Source organism: Chaetodon auriga, chromosome 13 (assembly GCF_051107435.1).
Source record: "Chaetodon auriga isolate fChaAug3 chromosome 13, fChaAug3.hap1, whole genome shotgun sequence".
Classification (NCBI taxonomy): Eukaryota; Metazoa; Chordata; class Actinopteri; order Chaetodontiformes; family Chaetodontidae; genus Chaetodon; species Chaetodon auriga.
The window spans coordinates 3,822,995-3,844,358 of record NC_135086.1 but is presented as its reverse complement, the minus strand read 5'-3'; the positions used below and the strand labels follow the sequence as shown (position 1 = coordinate 3,844,358).

The following is a 21,364-nucleotide window of genomic DNA, read 5'->3' as shown; positions in this document are numbered from 1 at the left end:
AAAAACCTTCTCGTGTTAAATGGATTCTTTTCTGTTAATTCAAGACAGTTTTCATTCTACTCTGACAAGTTTTCTTTTCATCAGATACGAAATTATGCATTTATTTGACTTTCAAGCCAGTACAAACAGGTCTCCCTCTCTCTCCCTCTCTCCTTCAGGGATAAAAACTGAATTTCTACAGGTACATTCAAATGACTGTTTGGCCGCCAGTTTGCCCCATTTGGTCCTAATCACAGCTAAATTGGAGAGTGATGACATGTTTATAATAAATTTAAATTTTTCTCTGTTCACACAAACTGAAATGTTGAGCTGCAATTTATATTCAACACCACATGTTTTATTAGAACTGCTGTTACAAAGATTCAACATTACAAAATATTCTAAAAGTTAAGAAACCTTTTGAGTGAAGTTAAGGCAACAGCACATGAAAGACGGGTGAGATTCTTGTTAGTGTGAAGGAGAAAAGTGGCTGTCATGAAGGAAGAGGTAGAGTTCAGACTCTCACAGAGAGAAAAGACACTTCTGGGTTCTCCAGATTTCTTTCCCTTAACATCTGGAACGTTAGACATCTCCACAGGCTCCTGGAGGATCCACCTCGATCGTCTCTTGGGTGTTTGGGGGCCGGTGTCTGGCGCTCTCCCAGCCCCTGCGGATCTTCGCCAGTCTTGACGTCAAACACGGCAGAGCCAAGAAGGTCCGCCCGACCAGGACCATGCAGGGCAGGACGAGAGCCAGCAGGAACACCGGCGGCAGGTAGAAAGGATACGCTGCAGGCGAGAAGGCGAAGTCCCAGCCGAAGAACAGAGTGTGCATGATGGAGAGGGTCAAAGCAGCATAACCGAGTCCTGACTGCAGACACACAAAGACAGATCCAAGAATACAAGAAGAACAAATCCATCGTTCGCTGTTTGAGCCTCACGAGTCGTAACTGCTGATGATGATGCACACACAGATACACACACAAACACACACACAGTAAATACGCCTCAACTGGATTAGACTGAAAGCTGCACTGATCTCTGTTTGGGCTGCTTAAGAATGAGGCCGTGAGCGGAGTGAGAGGGTGAGACTCTGCAGAGCGTCTGAGCCCCGACTGAATGAGGAGGAAGCTCACAGTCAAACTGTTGCTCCTTCACACTGAAAGCAGCCAAAGGAGGTGATTCAAGTGTCTGATCAGGGTCTTCCTGGACGCCTCCCTTTGGAGGTTTTCCAAGTCCCACTGGTGGCAGACCCAGAACACACCCAGAGGTTAAAGATCTCGTCTGGTTTCTCCAGGAGAAGCTGGAGAACGTTGCTGTGGACTGTGGACTGTGGACAGGGGCGTCTGGACCCCACCCTGACCTGTTGGTGTCCATGACCTCGCTTTTTACCTCATTTTCATACGAATCTGCTGACCTGGACAAATGTAAACTCCCTCCAGTTGAGGGTATTTCCCACAGAGGGCAGAGAGGTGACGGCCAGCAGAGTGAGGACTCCGAATCCCAGAATTCCAGAGGACAGGTAAAGGTCAGACCTCCATACCTGGTGCTCCGCCAAGGAGTTTCCTACAGCAGCTTGCACCTAAAAGTGATTAAAACAAACAAAGAACAAAGAAATACCAGGTGTGGCTGTCAAACGTCAGGACAAACACTGTGAGAACATTCAGCTCACCTGGCCGGTGCTCACCTGGCGGTAAGCTGCATTCTGCGTTGCCTGTCCTACAGCCCTCCGCAGCGTCAGACACATGCTGTACACGGCGTGAAGCGCGGCGCAGAGGAAGCTCAGCAGGCCCAGCTGCTTCCGCCTGCACAGCCAGTGGTCCAGCCAATCAGGAAACCTCTTATATTTGGTTCCTCTGGTCAACTGCAAGACCGCCGCCAGCAGACCTGAGGACACACAGGACCAAAGCAGCTCAGCAGACCGCTTCATCCAGCATCCACTGAACGTTGAGTTAGAGTCAACCAGGTGACAGATTCATACATGTTGGTGCAAACGGCTGGCGCAGTGCGCTGCCCTGCCTGATGATAAGACACAACTTTATGACTGAGCAGCGTTTCAGTCCAAAGCAGGAAAAAGAGAAAATGTTAAAACACAATCAAAACTCTGCACCTCCTCATGGGACGAGCTAAACTGAACTAACTGAACAGTCCACTCAGCTAAAAACAAACAATAAGAATCATTTGCTGAGCGAGCAGAAAAACTGAGCGTCCTTAGCTGCTGCAGCTCGTCCTGTGCTCGAACCACATCATGAGGAATGAAAGGATAACGTGACTGAATTCTCTGAGTCGTCCCAGTTTTCAATCATATTTCTGAGCTGCAGACTTTAAACTTAACATCAGGACTCGTGACTCGTCACAGACGTCGTGTCAGGAGTTTTCCAAACTGTCGTAAATAATGAGTCACTCTCGATCACCTGACACACACCTTCAGCTGCAGAGGAAACCAGCAGCGCGTCGCCTCCGTCCTCCCTGAGCTCAGAAACGTCTTATTAAACTCAAAGTTCCTGTTTTGGCTCCTTTTCCTTTGAGTTAAATATTCAGGACCTGTCTAACTACGACGACGTCACACCGATGTCAGACCTCTGTGGATGATAAAGTATTTGTCCATCATGACTTCATTCTGCGTCCTCGCCGTCTGTGAAAGACTGTGCTGTTCAGAAATGACTCTCCAGCTTAAATGTGTCACCTGCTGCCAGTTCTACCATTCATGGTAGCCAGATGCTAATTGCTATTAGCTTCACACCAAGTTCAGACTAGACGAGATCTTTGTGTTAAGATGGTCACTGTGTCAGGTGTGAGCTCACGTTGGTCCCCAGCCAATCACAGCTCGCTGTCTTACATGACCTGTGTGGTGTCATCAGGAAGGAAGTGCTGCAGACAGACTTCCAGTCCGCTAAGATTCACTGACCAAGACCGTCACAGACGCCCACTGTCACTCCTGACAGCCTTCACCTGTCGGGTCGGCTCATATCGTTCAGTACCTGGTAGATAGACAGCAGCCAGCGTGACCAGGGCGACGGCCGGCAGCGTCTGGTTCACCGTCACCAGCGGGAGCTGCTGGAAGTTGTTCTGTCCTCGATCAAGGTAGGGCAGCAGTACCTGCCTCAGGAAGTTGTAACCATAGAAGAAGAGGAAGAGGAGGAAGGTGGCCAACATGGGGCCTCCCCAGGAAGGGAAGAGGAGGAGCGGAGCCTCCTCTATGTCTCCAGATGCACACAGACCCCCCAGATCCACGGGGCTGAAGCCCAGGCGACGGGCCAGCTGCAGCAACTCGGCTTTGGAGTCGGAGCAGTCGCTGCAGATCAGCACCTGGAGGGTGGAGGCGACGGAGGGATTCAGGTGCAGAGCATCAGCATGTCTCCCTGTTACATGTTAAAGGTGGACAAAGTGTCTCCAGGTGTTTCACTCCAGCTGTGGCTGAAGAGGGAGCTGTGACACTTTGATGTTATCTGACAATTAACGATTCCACCGTGTCAAGACAAACCAACATCAGCCCCAAACATGTTTTTTACTCTGGTCTCACTCTGCTCTTCACAGCCTCTCTGACCTCACCTGTCTGCTTCCATCATGGGCTCCGGTCTGCAGCGCCCACGCAGACACGACGTTGAACCCCTTCACCACGCTGCTCTTCGGGAAGAGCTCCGCCAGCCTCTCTGCGTTCGACCGCTGCCTGCTGTTCAGCCTGACGGCGTTGCTGACGTCCACCAGCACCTTCCCGGCCAGCTGCTCCCTCAGCCCCACCAGGGTGTGATAGTGCTCTGGGTAGAGTGCGGCAAACACCACCCTCTCTGCGCTGTCCGCCGCCTCTCTCTGTGACCGCAGCTCCACCCCGTCAGGAAACAGACCCCTGGGAATGCGGCTCGGGTTGCGGCTGCCCACCACTACCCTGAAACCCCCAGCCACCAGCCGGATCGCCAGCGAGCGGGAGAAGTCTCCGGAGCCGATGATGCCGATCACGGGGCCTCCCGGGAGGCGGGGCGGGGGCTCTGAGGCATCAGAGGCACCCCCGGCCAGCAGGGGCGCGTTCATGTCCGTCTCCATGGTCTGCTGGAGGCGAGGACGACACAGAGCCTGTCAGAACTCAAACTGTGGACTCTTACAGGTTTAAGACGCTTTTAAAAAGCAAACATGGTGCAAAGCAAACACTTCTCCCCTCTGGGAGGCGCTACAGAGCTCTGTGTCCACAGACCATCAGTCTGAGGAACAGTTACATTCACTGACAGTAACACTCAAACATCCACTGACCTGCAAATCATTAATTAAATATTTACAGTTTCAAAGTAAAGTCTAAGTGTAATGTCCATGAGTAATCTATTACTACTAATTATGCAATTTTTATTCAGTAGTACATTTGCATTTATTTATTTGTTACTGGTATTTGTCGTCATTTCTATTTAAATGTGTATTTTGACCTTGTTTTCAGCTGAATGTCTGTTTGTGTCCCGTTGAAATGATCAGTCAGCTGATTCTGAGCCGCAGTAACAAAACTCACACAACATAAAAATCTGAAATGGAGAATAATTAACGCTTATGACAACGTTAAAACAGGAGGTCTGTATCACAAAAACATAAAAACTAGAATAATAACACATGTTCATACTTTGGGACTTTTCAGCTCAGCAGTAATTGAACAGTTCTGATGATTTTCTCCCAGCTAATGAAAAGAAAAAGTGACTTTCAGCTCGTTTATTTGTTCACTTTGATAAAAAGATTCAATCAAATTTACCTGAAAGTCCGTGAACATGAAGCCTCAAACAGTTGACAGAGATGAGCACAGACCCAGCTGACATGTTTTTAAGGACAGACCACCGACAGCACAAACAAACACGCGTTTTGACTTTTACGTGATGATTTGAACGTCACTCACCGTCTTCTGTCAACACCGAAAACGAAACGGGACCGGACCGCTCACCTGCAGCCTGTCCTCCTTCACTGGACACGAAACTGCTGCTCGGTTCAGCTCAGCTCCTGCGCTTCAGAGGACAGTGGACGTGTCACGTGTACCAGGAGCCCCGCCCACTGATGCCTTCAGGTGCTCCCGTTGAGCTCCGACTTTTGGCTTTCCCTTTTCAAAGATAAGGTTTAAAAACCGCACAGCTCTCTTCACCTGAGTACGACCGCGGTCCTGACAGGTCAGTGTTCAGGTTCGAATTAAACTCCCATTTTATGACACTTCTAACCTCACAGCAGAGTGAAATGTGACTTTATTGCAAATAAAACTTCATTTATTTGACAGTTAAAACTGAAGGTTTATGTAAAAAGCATCTGACATGTTTACAAAATGAAACACACTGTAAAAGATTAAATAAGCGTTTCCAAACCGTTCTGGGTTGAGACTCCTGACAAAGACGCCATGTGCTGCCGTTTTCCTCGTCATGTTCCAGATATTTCCGATCTGTTAGCAGCTCCACTGAAAGCATTTTAACGCAAGCAGGAGTCTGCAGCTGTTAGATCTGCATTAGGCTGAGCAGAACTGCCACGGAAAAATAAGGTGAAGTATAAAATATTTGACATAATCCTCCTTATAATCAAAATAAAACGCAAACTCATCAGAAGAAAAATCCTGAAAAACATTTAAATAAATTAAGTAACGTCAGACTGCGACTTTCCAGTGTGCACGAAACAGATGTAAATGTAAACGACTGCAGTATTTACCGTATGAGTCAATATTTCCGACAGCAAGTAAAGGTATCACATCTGAAAGCGGAAGATAAGGCTGCACCCTGAGCTTGAGTCTGCTGATAATGCAAAAGTTTTATAAGAGTGAAACAGAGACAAACAGAGACGGAGGCAGATGTTGATCAAAGATTGTGTCAGTGTTCACATCACATCACTGATACAGCACAGAAAATACTCCGTTACAATCAAAGTCCTGCATCCACAGTCCTACACGAGTACCAGTTCATAAGTATTATCTGCAAAGTCTACTCAGAAAAACAGGCTGTTTTCAGCTTTGTGAAGATGCATTTTCAGCTGATCCAAGAGGCTTTTTGAAGAGTTCATTGAGCTGAAGAAGAGGAGAATTTTCTAAAGACATGAAGGAACTCTTCATCCTTCAGTTCAGCACAAACACTCAACATCAACACATCTGGAGATACGAGCTTTTCACTGCACAGGAAGGTAACGGGTAACTAAAGCTGTCAAGTAAATGCAGTGCAGTAAAAAGTACAATATTCACCTCTGAGATGTACTACTTAGTAAATGTACTGCAGCCACCAGTGCAGCGCTGTGCAGTAATAGCACAGTCTGTCCACTGGGTGTCGCTCTTCTACTGCAGCACACTGAGCTGAAGGGTTGTGTTTCTGTTCAGAGTCCACACAGAGCTCTAATTTTCCTGTTGGAGTTGGTTGAGGTGGAGCTCATTTTAACTGTTTTGTGTTAAACTAATGATTCTCTTCATTCTGGATCAATCTGCTGATCATTTTCTCCATCGATCGATCAATCGTTTGCTTTGGAAACATTGTGAAAACAGTGAGAAATGTGGTCACCATGAGTCCAAAGTGACACCTTCACCATGTTTGTTTAGTCCACAGCTCCACGTTATTACAAACACATTCAGATCATTGAGGTCATCGAGAGGAAAAGCAGCAAATCAAACATCTGAGAAGATCAAACATCAGATGATTCCACAGCAAAAACCACTGAAACCATTAAAACAACAGATGATCAATGACTTTCTGTCAATTGACTGTTTGAATTTCTTCATGTTTTTTGTGCAAAACTCTTAATTTGTGAAGTAACTATTAACTAAAGCTGTCACACAAACTTGGTGGAGAAAAAAGTACAATATTTCTGTGGAGTAGAAGCAGAAAAGACTGAAGTCCGGACCAGGTTTTCTGGACCAGGTCTCCTCTGTGTTACTTTGAGACACACTGCTGTACATAACTCAACCACACGCTGTAAAAACACTGCAGACTGAGAACTGCACTGTTAAAATCAACATATCACTGCGTTGGGAGGATCGTTGAGACTCAAATCTCTAAAAAAAATTCGACATTTCTTTACCCGAGTGAGACTTGAAAGCTCTTTTGAGTGTTATTAATAAAACTAAAGGTCTATTAATAGCCTGATTTGAAGGAGACCACCATGCTTTGACCTTTCCTCCCAGCCCCTCTCGTAGGATCCCTGCGGTCGGCGGCGTTTGACATTTCAGGCTCAGACAGCGACTCGACTGGAGCAGCACACACAGAGCAGCAGAGTCCAGACATCATCATCGTCACTTCCAGGGGGATGAAGATGATAAGGAACGCCTCCCTGTGTTCAGCTCTCTGACTGACAGTACATGTACTTGATTGCACAGATCGTTCTGTGATTTATTGATTCATTTCATCTTAAAAACATGTAGCGAGGCGCTCTGACAGCTGACAGATGTTCGTGCGCTGCTGCCAAATGATCGATCAGGTGAAATGTTTAATGAACTTCATGAGAAAATTAAATTCAGCTGGAGCTTCATTTGTTACACCTGCAGCTCTGCTCACCTCTGAGGATAGCGAGCGGAGGGAAACCTTCAGGTATGACGAGGGGAGTCTGGATAAAGATCCGGCTGTGACCTTTTGGATGCTGCACAGGATGTGAAAACACTGACGTTCTTTTTTTGGACTTTTATTCTCATAAAATCTGTGATCAGAGAACTCCAACAATGTCTTCCTCTTCCCGGTCAGCGCTGTCGTCTCTTTGGCTGCCTGCTGCCTTTAACACAATGTGAAGGCCTGAAAAGGTTGACCTCTGCCGGTCGCTGACAAAGGAAATACAAAGCCAGCACGAGCTACAGCACCTGACAGTCTGAATGTCTGAAAGACTGAGCTGCACTCAAACATTAGTGAGGTACAGTGTTAGCATGCTGCTAACATGCCGCTAACACTGTACTTCATACTGCAGCAAGAGATGTTTAGCACAACAAAAAGACAATCTATATGTCAAATATATCACTTGGGGTATTAACTGTATTTGATTCCAGCCCTGAACAGACGATCAGAAATGGTCCGCAGTCAGACTCAGAACAGGGATGGATTGAAATGAAGTGATGGACCAAATCTGGTAAACCGTGAAGCTGGTACAGGTTTTGAGTGAAATGTCTCAACAGCTATTAGATTAATTATAATGAAAGTTTGTGGAGATGTTCATGAACACAGAACCACTACTGTCCTATAACAAGCCACGTGTCCAGTTTGGTTCATAAACAGAGTGAATGGCGTGTCTGAGGAGCTGCACGATGTCCTGGTGATCAGAACGATGGCAGAATATCAAGAGGAAAACTTTACACTGGATTAAAATGAACAGACCAAATGAAGTAAGTGCACAGCCAAAGCAAAGCTGAGCGCGACGGTCATAAAGCAGATCCAGGATTGATCTGTGGAGCAGAGTCTTGGTCGCTGGAACTGAACTGTTTTACGTAATTCTGACCTTTTCCCTTTATTTCTTTATTTTGTATGAAACACCTCTGCAGCCCAGTGAACTGGAACAGGACCTGCAGGCGCTTCTGCTCTCACACGAATCTGCATTGTAAAAGACAACCCAGAGGACAAATGTCTCTGTGAAGGTGACCTGGACTCTGAGGTGGTGGTCCACTGACCCACTGCTGCTGTCTGATGGAGTTTATGTGACGGTGATGCTGCATGTTCCAAAATACGACCTTCTGTACTTTGAGTATTTCTATTTAATGCTACTTTATACTTCTACTCCACTAAATCTCAGAGGTAAATATTCTACTTTTACTCCATTACATTTGTCTGGCAGGTTTAATTACTCTTCAGATTCCTTCCTGTCCAGTGAAAAGCTCGTATCTCCAGATGTGTTGAGTGTTTGTGCTGAACTGAAGGATGAAGAGTTCCTTCATGTCTGGAGAAAAATCTCTTCCTCCTTCAGCTCAATAAACTCTTTCAAAAGCCTCTTGGATCAGCTGAAAATGCATCGTCACAAAGCTGAAAACAGCCTGTTTTTCTGAGCTCGTCAGACTTTTTGGAGATACGTGGGAAACATACGATGATCTTATAGAATCTGATGTATTGCTGTAGATTAAAGCAGGATATAAAGTAGTTCAATGAGCTCAAGCTGAAACATCTACAGCAGTAAAAACACATGAATGCAGCAGGAATATGAATCCACAGACAGCAGATAGAAAAACTCTGACAGCAACACTTTACTCGTACACGAGTACTTTTACTGTGAGTGCTTTCAGTAGATTCTGCTGGTAACACTCATATTATACTTAGGTCTATCAATACTTTCACTTCAAGATGTGACTATTCCTCACAGACAGTCTCATGTATGAAATTATGGTTCTGAATATACAAGCATGACTACATGTACCGGCGACAATAACAACGACCACGGCAACAACAGGTGACCACAAGGTTACAGCCACACGCACACACCCGCGCACACACACAGGTCCAACGGCCCGTGGGTGGGAGAATATCTGGTTCTTCTGCCTGACACAAACGTTATGTTCACCTTTGTATTCATATTGAACATGTTAGAAAGCTGAGTCTCCTGAATCGATTGATGATCAACAACCGTTTATAAAATTCACACATTAAGGAAACTCACCACTGACGTCTCTCATTGATCCACAGATCGGTACCACCCCGACAAACACGGTCTGAAACGTCCACAAAGGTCCAGAAGATCCACAGCAGTGAAGATATTCAGTCCAAAACATGAAAATAATCCACAAAACGACGTTTTCTCCTTTCACATTCCCCGTGTTTTCCCTGTTGTAACTTCCGCAAACATTTACTGATTGGCGCCAATTTGTCTCCAGTTTCCCAGAGTCTGAGATCACCAATCACAATCTGCCATATGAAGCCTGGCAACCAGAGCAGCCAATAATATTCTGAGTTGAACAGAAGGGCCTCCTTCTTTTCCCTCCACGATCGAGCCAATTGTAGTCGAGTTTGGAGATGACTGACACTTCAAATAGCCAATGAAATTCTGAACGGGCCAAAATGCCACTTTAGTGTCTTATTTACAGCTCAGGCACCTCAAATCAAGGATTTCAGTGATAATATGGATTTTACACACAATTTCAAGCACACATGTACTGAAGAGCAGCCAACAGTTACTCTGTGTGTGCCTTGGACGGGTGTTTTAGGCTCGTTTTTACTGGACAGGTATGGAGTTAAAATTCTTACTGCTGGTAATGCATTTGAGAGTTTAAGCAGCCGCCACTAGAGGGAGCTGCAGCGCCAGCAGCACCCTCCTTCCAGTGCCTAAGGATAGAAAGAAAAATAAGCAAAACACTTATTTCTTCAGTGAAATTTAGTTTTTCTTAATGAAGACATTTTGTTGAGAGAGCTTACATGTGACAGGAGAGTTTATTAGTCCTACACTGGATGATATTACCTCAGATAGAAGAGTTGTCGTGGTCTTACAGGCAGTAAGCCGCTTTATGAAAGCAGTAATATCCAAAGGGTACATTTAATTACAGTGATTATGTGAGCGACAGTGATGTGAGTAGCATCTGTATCTCTGTGGTAATCTCATCGAGCGTCCTTCTGTCCTTAATTTCCGTTACTCAAACAGAATTCTGGCTTTTGTTGTGTTTCTGAAGATATTTCAATGTATTTTCCTTTGCAGGAACACACAGATCACGTCAATGTAGCCATCGGAGAGGGTTTGGGCATCTGATCAGGATCCTCCTGGGCCCCTCCCTTTGGAGGTTTTCTGGGCACGTCCATCTGGTAGGAGACCCCGGGGTAGACCCAGACCCCGCTGGACAGATTATGTATCTAATCTGGTTTGGAAACGCCTCAGGAATCCCCCAAGAGGAGCTGGGAACAATGCTGGCAAAGGGCGGTCTGGATTACCCCGTGTGTCCTGCTGACTCGGCCTGGGTAAGAGGCACAAAATGATGAATGATGCAAAAACACAGGAATAAACAACAGGAACAGTTCATCTTAAATACCCTGCTCATGTGTATGTTGATAGAGTTACTGGTTGCTGTAATCAACATCTAATCATTTTTCCATGCACAGTGACGCCCTGCTGAGCTGATACTTCACAGCTTCCACTGCATGGCACTTCCATGATGTCCGCCTGATTCATCTAAGTCAGACCCCTGACGCCTGGTGAGCTTCAGATGAACTTCAGGATGCAGGTGCACACAGAAGGAGGTCTGTGGACTGGTCTGTCGCAGGAGGAGGAGATCACATGTCCAGCATTGAGAGGAGGAACTCCACCAACTCCACCAATCAGCCTGCTATGAGAGTAAGAGGGCAGCACTGCCTGTTTTATGATGAAAATCAAGAAGATTTCCCATAGACTGTCATGGTGGCTCCTGTAACACTGGTAAATACAGTATGGGAAAATAGCTTGTTTGATCCTCTTGATAAAATCCAGACATTCTTGGTCTAAAGTTTTTATTAACTTAGTCCCAAAATACCAGCAGCTCACTCTGTGCTGGCTGACTTGACTGAACCTTCACCTGTCCTCACACCTGTGCACAGCCTGGCACCAAAACACAACGTCCAAGGTCAGGAAAACACCAACCTGACAGAGCGCTGATTGGCTGCTCGTTACGCTGCTTGGTGTCTTTATTATCGTCGTAATGTCTGAACGTTGATGTGCAAACTGATTTATTTGTGATCTGATGCTGCTGGCGGACATTTTGAAGTGAATGAGGACACGCTCAGCACTTTGAAGCTCAGACATTACTCTGCACGTCTCACGCTGACTTTACTGAGTCACAGCAGCCTCGCTGTGAGGATGCATTTTTCTCCGTCGTTCAACGAGCAGATGCATTGTGGGACGTAACAGATGTTAACAGTCCTGTGAAGGCACTGATCTCGGATCAGACTCTGGTGTGAATCCACCTTGGCTGCACCTCTGTTAGATTGTTTGAAACGTAGTTTTACCCAGAAGTCGCAGCAAAGACACAAATGAGAGAGAAGCATCTGCATGAGGCGGAGAGTCAGTCAGTGATTTGGCTGAAGGCAGCACACATTATCAGCCTCCTCGCTCTGCGTCTGTGGCTCCACGCTCTCCTGCAGGCGGACACACAGACGCTGCTTTTTCCTGCCGTCTTTATTTTTCATTAATTCCTTTAACCACGCAGTTCTTCCTCCCAGGCCTTACTTGTCTTTCTGGATACACCAAAATGCATTTACATGCACTTCCGACTGCCGAAGAGGAGGCTTAATTTGACTGAGGCAACTTTATGTTCTGCAGTGACCTTCCTCCAAGTCACAGCCAATGTTGAAGTCCACTGAGGGCAAAGAAAATGTTCTGTACTGCTGCTGATGAACAAACGTGGACCTGCAGTCCAACGCTGGACAGATTAACGGCATCACATGGACGCTTTTACTGAAATATGACAAACAGCGTTTTCTCTTCAGAACAGAACTCATTTATTGAATGACAATAGGAAACGTGTCTTCATTTCCTTTTCATTCTTATTTCTGAACATTTTATGTGGTCAGTGCAGCAGCTTCCACTTTCAGACATGAATTCATTTTACTTTTCAGTCATTTATTTCTATTCAGCAGGTTCAGACATTTCAAGATTCCCAATAGAAAATACCACATGAATGGACTGCACGGCCAAAAGTATGTGGACACCCAAATGTGAGAGCAGCAGTGGTGGTATATAACTGAGTATTTACATTTTGTAGTACTTTTACTTCACTTTAATATTTCCATTTTAAGCTACTTTATCTCAGAGGGAAATATTTTACTTCTTACTTGATTACATTTGTCTGATACTTTAGTTGCTTTGCAGATCAAAATTATCAATAGAAGACATAATCAACACATAAATTAAAATACAGTATAAGAGATAACTGTAAAACACTGTAAAATAGTATAAAGTGTAATTTAATGTATAATGTGTGTGTGTGTGTGTGTGTGTGTGTGTGTGATCTTCCTCTACCATCTTTTACTGACAAACACGGTGATACAAATGGTTCCATCCTGACTCGCTGTAACAGAGAGCCAAGCAGGCGTTTGCATCATGGCCGACACGCTGCCAGGAAGCGGCCTCTGACATGTGGCTGCTCGGCGTGTTAACGTGTTGCAGCCGTGGCCCTCAGCAGCATGCTGAGCCGCTCGGCCGAACGTGTCAAACTGACATTTACGCAAAAGCTGAGTGAGAGACAGTTTGTTAACGTTTGGCTGTGGCTGCTGGCGATGTTCAGCTGAGGGTGTCTGTGATTATAGAGTCTCCAAACTGCTTCTGGGGCCTGGAGCGAAGAACAGAGGCAGTCAGAGGTTCAGTGAACCTGAGAGCTGACGTGTTTGTGCACAAGTCCTGCAAACTGAATGCTAAAATGTGTCATTTCTCATTGAATCATTAGTGTAAAACACGTGACAAACAGTGAGTTTTCTGACCCGAGACACAGTGGACTGTATGAAGACGAGCACTGACCAGCAGGAAGACACAGACATGACGCACAGCAGGTGAAGCCATCTCTCGTTTCCTGAACAGAGACATGCAGCCGTGGAGGAAGTACTCAGATCCTTTACTTCAGTAAAAGTACTAAAACCACACTGAAAAAATACTCTGTCACAAGTAAAAGTCCTGCATTGAAAATGTCAGTGAAGGCGTTAGTGGAGTAAAAAGAGTCTCTGTGAGATGTGCTGGAGTACGAGCAGAAAATACACAAGTAAAGCACAAGTACCTCAAAATTGTACTTAAGTAAATATACTTTAAAAAAAATGGAGACATCAGATTCTCTGCGTCTGACTGAATCTGATTCAAGTGTTGAATCCACTTATTGAATGTGAATCCTCTTGAATCCCTCTCAGCTGTTTATCTGCCAACATTTCAGTAAGTTAAATATTGAGTCCAGATCTGTTTTCACACAACGCAGAAACTCTGATGAATGTTCACAACCTGCAGCTACAACCTGGAGACGACACGAGCAGCATATGGGAAGTTAATTAACAATGGATGTGACGTGGCACGTCGAAACAACAGGTGTAGCCTACTTAGGCTGGCACGCTTTGGCACGGCGACAGACCGGCTGCCGTCAACAGATTTGTTTTTATGGGATTTAAGAGAGTTTGTGGCATTCACTGATTTCTGAGTGAAAGTATTTCGAGTCTTCTGTTCTGAGCACTCTGCCTTCCTCTACAGACGTTAAACAAACTGCTAATTTGACCTGAAATCGTCACGTCTGCATCTGAATGAATTTCAAATTTAAAAAGACAAACTTAATGCAAAATACACACAGCATCCCATTCACTGTCATGATCAGAGTGTGTGTGTGAATGAGAGGAAGGATTACTGACTAACAGACTCTCCTTCAGCACCATCCATGAAGGTGCAGAGGCAGCGTCTGGGTGTGTGACATCATAACCAATCACACGTCATGAAATGAAGGAGCTCACTTTCTAAAGACTGAGGCCGAATCTGAGAACCATCTTTCACCTTCCTGCAGCTCTGGATTATAATGTGGAGGACTTTGCACACACACAATGAGTGAATGCATCAGAAAAAATCAAGCTGGGAGTGAGTCTGTTGAATTCGAACATTTTTCTCCAAGCACGAGGAAGCTAATCACCAACACTGAATGATTTCATTTGGGCCCACTGGGGAGCGTGGTGACGCCGTGGGGCCTCTGTGGCTTCCTGTTGGAGTGTCAGCGCACAAGTCTGCACGGATTGTGTGATCAGTGTGTGTGTGTGTGTGTGTGTGTGTGTGTGTCTGGCACTCATCAGCAGTGTGGGGGAGCTCCTGGAAATCGACATGGGCGCTTTGTTAGCTGCTAGCTTAGCCTGCTGAGACAAGGGGATCTGAGGTTAAATCCTGGATCTGTGGAGATAAAGATGAGCTGATCCTGACAACAGAAGGCAAGTCGTGTCTCTGTAACAGATTAGGCGAACAGGAAATGGGCTCCAGCCAACTTTTAGATGGCCCCAACTGCAGAAGCTCTTCGTCACCCAGAAGCTGAGGGTCGTGGTGGGGCCCCGGGGCCCGTGCTGTCCTCCACAGAGGGTCCCCAGAGGCCAGATGACATAAGATCAGTCAGGAATTGAGACAATGCGTGACACAAACAGATCTCCTCCTGTTGAGGAGGCTCCCAGGGAGGTGAAGTGCAGGAGCTGCAGGCTCCACATGAGCACAAACATCAGCAAACTTCAGCAGCTGGAGTTCCTCACATGAGGTGAGACTGCTGAGGGACGCAGGAAACAGCTGCTGTTAACGTTCCACCTCCACACAGCCGAGAACGCTCCTGCAGAACCGTCGGACTGGTTCCAGAATCAGCAGACAGTACGACAGGATGCTGTGAGCTTTTAGCTGTTTTTGCATTTTAACCCAACTCTGATCCCATAAGAAACACCTTTAATTAAAACTTCAATCCTATTCTAACAGCAGGTGTGTTATGTGACCTGGTCAGCAGTCTCACCTCATGTGAGATGAAGGAGGCACAAACAGGAAATCAGATGCAGTGATGAAGCTGCTCTCCGGGGGTTTGTGTTGTTCTGCCTGCACTTATTGTGACACACAGACACTCTGATGGCTGTGTTCTGTTGTGCTCTCTCTCTGTGAGCAGATGCTGGTGAGTCTATTAGCTGGCTGCTAATCAACCTGCTCCACCCGAACATAACTGCAAAACAAACATTTTTTTTGGAAATCCAGAGTAAAGTTCGGGTTTAACATGAAATAAACTTGCTGTATTTTCACGTGTTTGATGCAGATTGTTCCTCCGTCTAAATTAATTTATTCTGTTCCTCTTCCCCAAGACAGAACTTGCATTAAGATGATTTTTCTATAAAGGAGATAAAGGAGGAAATGTCTCACAGTCTGCTAGAAATTCAAAGTGTCAGTAATGCTTCCTGATCCGTCTCCCTCGAGGCTATGCAGAGGGATTTATAATTCATACATAAAGATGGCGTGATTATTGTTGCAGTCTTAATCCAAATTGCAACAGGCTTTGCTCTGAACTCGTTACGTCAGCAGCTCTCGACCCCCTCTCGCTTGTTGCAGACGAACAAAAAGCGCTGGAAGCCTCTTTCTGCTCGGAGATCCGCCGCGTCCAGTCATGCCAAAGCGAATATTTCGCCTGTCAGCCGCGTGAAGCCAAGCGACAGTGGCACCGCGCCAACCGCTGCAGGGCGCGCTGGCTCCAGGGCTCCAGCGCGGCTCTTCCTCTCTCTCCTCCTCATCCCGGGCTTCGCTGACTCCCTGTCGGTCCACTCTCTTTTTGTCGTGACTTGTAACGCTCCACCACCTTCCACCATTACGTCCCAAAGCAAAACGGACTTTTTAGCGCTTGCTTCTCGGACTCTCCAGAGGAAGAGAATCGTCGCCGCTGTGGTTGGCATCGTCATGGTTTTGGCTCTTATCATCGCGATCCCCCTGCTGGTCCAAACTTCCAAGACCGATGCGCACTACGAGATGATGGGCACCTGTCGGATGATCTGTGACCCGTACAACCCCAAGCCGAGCGCCACGGCTCTGGAGGTCATGCAGGACCTGAGCGCCATCCCCTCCCCGTCCTTTGTTCAAGGGACTAAAGGCGAGCCGGGTCGGCCGGGTAAACCCGGGCCGAGGGGCCCGCCAGGCGAACCGGGGCCACCTGGTCCGAGAGGGCCGCCGGGGGATAGAGGGGACTCTGGAAAGTCGGGGTATCCTGGGGTAGTGGGCACGGCGCGGACCGAGACCGGTGGAGACCTGGGCTCTGCCATCGGCGGGGCAAAGATAGCGTTTTACGTGGGTCTGAAAAACCCTCACGAGGGATACGAAGTGTTGCGGTTCGACGACGTAGTCACGAACCTGGGGAACCACTACGACCCGATAACCGGCAAGTTCACATGCCAAGTGTCTGGAATTTACTACTTCACCTATCATGTGCTGATGCGCGGTGGAGACGGGACAAGCATGTGGGCAGACCTGTGCAAAAACGGACAGGTAAAGATCCCTAATTAACACCTGCGCTGTGCACGTGCTGATTAAACACGCTAAGTAAGGTTCTTGCTTCGTGTGTGTGTGTGTGTGTGTGTGTGTGTGTGTGTGTGTGTGTGTGTGTGTGTGTGTCGGCTCTCAGCTGCGCTGCAGATCCATGGAGCGCAATTACGCACTTAAAATAATGTCCAAACCTTGATTGTGATGTGGATCCAGTTTGGTTAATAAACGTCTGACAAGCCGAAGCCTCGCGCTTCACCTGTGACACAGAGGTCAGGGTTTTCTGGTTTGGCTTATTCGGTGTTGTTCCAGGCTCGGCGCGCACACGCGTTGGGTCGGTGCTGCTGTGAAGGACGCACAGGGGTCTGCCTGCAGGGGGGCGGTCACTGCTGGGTCAAAGCTGTCTCTCTCTCTTCACTTTCAGGTCCGAGCCAGCGCCATAGCGCAGGACGCCGACCAGAACTACGACTACGCCAGCAACAGCGTCGTCCTGCATCTGGACTCCGGGGACGAGATATATGTCAAACTGGACGGCGGCAAAGCGCACGGCGGAAACAACAACAAATACAGCACGTTTTCCGGTTTCCTTTTGTACCCGGACTAACGTGAAGAGAGAAACAAATCTCATCTGATCAACAGTGTTGATCAGACCGACAGGAAGATGTCACCATCAGTCTACATTCAGTCGCAAAACCTCACTCTCCTTATATAATTATTATTTTTTGGGGGGTGAAATAATTCCACTTATTTCCACTATAGTTTCATATGTTTGCTGACACATCTGTCCACTCCAGCACGTCCAAGGACCCTCCTGACACGTTTGTTCTGCTCTGGAAATAAGTGGAATTAAAACTCATTCAAGTAATTATTCAGAAATATAAAACCCTCAGAGTTATCTCCCTCCAGCGGTTTGAGATCTGCCTTCACACGATGGATTCAGCCTGTATTTGCAGTCCAGATGATGTTGTTGTTGTTGTGCAGAGTTCAGGTTGTTCATCGGCCTGCAGAGGAGCAGCAGAAAGGCCTTGACCTGCCCTGTATACAGAGGACATTACTGTGTGCTGTGATGCTATTTTTTTGCTTGAAAGTGTCTCACAAAGATACTATAAATATATATAAAGTCTACACATATGTATGCACTTCTGTACATATTTATTCCAGCAGAAATGAGTGAACCCGTAAACGCTGTAGGCTGCAGTTAACTGTCCAATGTCCAGAAATGTTTCTATCTGTCTTGGTATTCCAGTATAAACGTTGGTCAGTAATTTCAATAAATGATGATGTTTTCTACGTCGGTGTTGGACTTGCAGTCAGAGTGGAACTGAGGCCAAATGTTTCTGTGATGAGGGAGAATGTGATTGTGCAGCAGGATGAAGCTTTGAGTTCACAGACAGAGTCTCGCAGCGGCCGCAGGCCAATCGTCCTGCTCAAATATCATTTCACAGCTTCTGACGCCACGCTTCTCTAATCAGCTGCTTTCATCCGGATCTCACAGTCCGCTCTGAGTGTGAATGTGTGTGACAAATGGAGCCGCGTACATTAACTCCAGTACAGTTTTAGAGTACTTGTACTATACCTGAGTATTTCCATTTTATGCCACTTCACAGTTCTTTTATCCACTACATTTATCTGATTTTACTTCTCAAATGGAGATTTTACATAAAAATAATGAAAACTCGTAAAATACTCTGTTCAAGATGAGCCAGTTCTTCATAAAGTAGTTAACAGTACCTCCACCTGCAGCAGCTCCACCTGCAGCAGCTCCAACAGTGAAATGCTGCTCTAACATCGAAGCTTTAGTATGAACAATCTAATAATGTCACGTAGGATCAGACATCAGACACAGGAGACATTTCACTGCACAGGGAGTACTTTTACCATGATACTTTTTGCAGATAATACTTGTGTACTTTTACTTAAGTGGGAGTTTGAATGCAGGACTTTTGCTGTACAGAGTCTGTTGTTGTCCTGTGAACAGTATTAATATGATGTTTACGTGGCTGCACCTTTACTGAAGAAGTTCTCCAGTTCTTTCATCACTGGAGACATAAAGAGAGAGGATATGTGTGTGTGTGTGTGTGTGTGTGTGTGTGTGTGTGTGTGATAGATGGCCTGTCCCAGCCACACAGCTCTGCATGCATATCTTGTGAGGACAGCGATCCATCCCGCTCTGATAAATGTTGAGATGACGTTTTGTCTCCGCGCCTCGTGCTTTATGAGTGTCTCATTAATTAAGTCAACAGCTCAGCACGTCACACTCATTCAGGACGGGCGTCGTCGTTAAACCGCCTGGACTCTGCGGCTGCGGGACACCGGCAGCATGTTAAGAACGCACTTAAGATCCTTAAGACATGGAGCGTCACATCCTGCGGGGCAGCATGCGTTATCCATCCCGCCAGGTGGTACCTGAGTGCTGCGCCGCACCTGAGGCTGCATGTTTGAGCGAGCTTGCAGGGTTTAATGTAATTAAACATTTTAATATGGGTCATCAGGGTTAGACCTTCACATGGGATCACGCGGGTTGTCGTTCTGTCCAGGTGTTTCAGAACAAGAGGGATTTAAGGGTTTTCAGATGTTTTTAAATCGACACCTGATAATGTTCTCAGAAGCTGATGTGTTTAACTGGTTCTGTTTAACATCACATACTGGTTCTGTCCTTGGTCTTCATGGGTCATGTTGTTCAATGTCCTTTTTTTTTTTTAATTTAGCCTAAAATAATTCAGTGTATTCTCATCCAAATGAGACAGTTTAAGGTTTGTTTTCTTGACTCCTGGATGAATTTATCACAAGTAACAGTGCTTTTATTTTGAAATAAAAAATAAGTAGAGTCTGAATGCTGATCGTGGTGACTGCAGGTACAGGAGGTAGGTGTGCTGGGAACCGTCCCAGCATGCACCGGGGCAGAAGATTCATGGAGTCTCAGTGTGTCTGTTTCTGCTTCGATGTCATTTTGTTCTACGTGATCGTTCTCCCTGATGGACCTGCGACAGACTTCAGTGATAATCATGAGCCTAAAATCTCTTAAAAAGCAGCTGAAATTACACGAACATTTCTGAGTGCAGTTATTGTTTAAAAGACAAATTCCCACTTTAATGTCAAATCCAATGAAACGTTGACTCTGCTGTCTTTCAGCAGCTGAATCTTGGAGTGAGTTTATGTGTTCAAGCTGAATTTGGACTCCTAGTGTGAAGTCCTCATCAGCACAGAACTGAATCTGTGTTAAGACGTCTGCTTCAGGACCATGGACAGAGGACACTCCTGTTGCTTTCAAGTACGCCTCAGAAGCTCAGACTTTACAATGTCGGTGTCCTGTGCGTCAAACGTTTTTCAGTCAGAACCTAAAATAGACCAGATCTCTAAAGTATTTTGGAGATGAAGATGATGATGACTATACCTCTGCATGAACAGTTTATCCCACAGCCCCTGAAGCAGCGGGGACAGAGCCTGTGTTTCCCAGTAAAGTTGTATAACAGAGGTCAGCAGAATGTGCTCACGCTGTCCCACAGGCAGTCTGCTTTACGTCTGAAGGAGGGCAGATATGAAGCCTTGAATGTGAATCAAAATAACTTAATCCAATGAAATGATTTCAAACAATCCCTGAAATCTAAACCTCCGCGAGTTCAAAGGTCACACTGGATCAAAATATGGCCACAGAAATGAACACGGCTGCTGCGAGTGTGTAGATCTCAAGTGTGATGCCGACGAAGCAGCAACAAAAGTGACTAACTAATAAAACACCTGCAGTTTTAAACATTAAATGATTCATTTGATGAAATTAGATTTTTTACAGCAGTGTTTTCATTTTAAATGATGATTCATTCATTAGTCTCAGTTTTAGGTCTGAAGCAAGTTTCAGAGTCACAGCTGTTTCTTGCATCCAGGCTTTCAGATCTTTCTGGTTCACCTACTCGAGTCCATCAGCCAAAGCTAGCAGATACGTAGAAACTCAGCCTCTGTGCCATCTCTCAGCTCTCTGAACAACCCGTTCAGGACCCTACGAAGACCCTGACACTGATTTCTCAAACAGTTTCTCACTGAGATCCTCTGTGAACACGTTCTTTTCTATCAAGCAGTTTCAGTTAGTTTATTTGACAGTTGTTTTTTTCTCTGCTCTCTTTTCGCTGGTTTGACGGAGGCGGGGCTCAGTTGGGAAAAGGTGATGTCACACACTTCTGTGCACCAATCAGGATTTCTTTGAATAGGCAGGTATGCATGTTGGTCCAGCTCTCGCTCTATCCTCCAGGGTGAATGGTTGCCTGAGTCCATGACCTCTTTCCTCCAGTCATGACCTGAAGCTCACGCCTGTAGCTGAGGGTTGAGCTGTATACTGATGGGTAAACAGAGGGCTTCAGTTCTGCCTGTCCTTCACATGCTGACCCACAAACAAACTGTTTATTTCTTTAAGGTTTGACTCACTGGAGAACCAGCCTGCTCTGTTCTTCACTCATCGAGTCCTTAAAACTTAACGACAGGGCAAACATCAGACTAGATGCAGACGTAAATGTCTAGAAAACCAGATGAGGAAAAACCAATGAGACTTG

The 21,364-nt window shown here is 46.1% G+C and overlaps 2 protein-coding genes across 6 annotated transcripts; one reads left to right on the top strand and one right to left on the bottom strand.

The window, feature by feature from the left end:
• Window positions 1–161: 161 nt before the first annotated feature.
• Window positions 162–5,224, bottom strand: steap3 (STEAP family member 3, metalloreductase). Of its 5 annotated transcripts, none has more exons than XM_076746134.1 (7): window positions 4,846–5,224; window positions 4,391–4,483; window positions 3,531–4,025; window positions 2,960–3,287; window positions 1,666–1,865; window positions 1,396–1,560; window positions 166–849 (listed from the first exon to the last, which is right to left on the bottom strand). In XM_076746134.1, the coding sequence occupies exons 3-7, from the start codon at window positions 4,017–4,019 to the stop codon at window positions 562–564; spliced, it is 1,470 nt and encodes a 489-aa protein (XP_076602249.1). In that variant the 5' UTR covers window positions 4,020–4,025; window positions 4,391–4,483; window positions 4,846–5,224; the 3' UTR covers window positions 166–561. The 5 variants fall into 5 exon arrangements, with proteins under 5 accessions (XP_076602250.1, XP_076602249.1, XP_076602248.1 ...); XM_076746133.1 differs by having other exon boundaries at window positions 3,531–4,022; XM_076746132.1 differs by lacking the exon at window positions 4,391–4,483.
• A 10,708-nt stretch (window positions 5,225–15,932) lies between these two features.
• Window positions 15,933–18,112, top strand: c1ql2 (complement component 1, q subcomponent-like 2). Its single transcript, XM_076747010.1, has 2 exons — window positions 15,933–16,829; window positions 17,248–18,112. The coding sequence occupies exons 1-2, from the start codon at window positions 16,248–16,250 to the stop codon at window positions 17,425–17,427; spliced, it is 762 nt and encodes a 253-aa protein (XP_076603125.1). The 5' UTR covers window positions 15,933–16,247; the 3' UTR covers window positions 17,428–18,112.
• The last annotated feature ends 3,252 nt before the right edge of the window (window positions 18,113–21,364 follow it).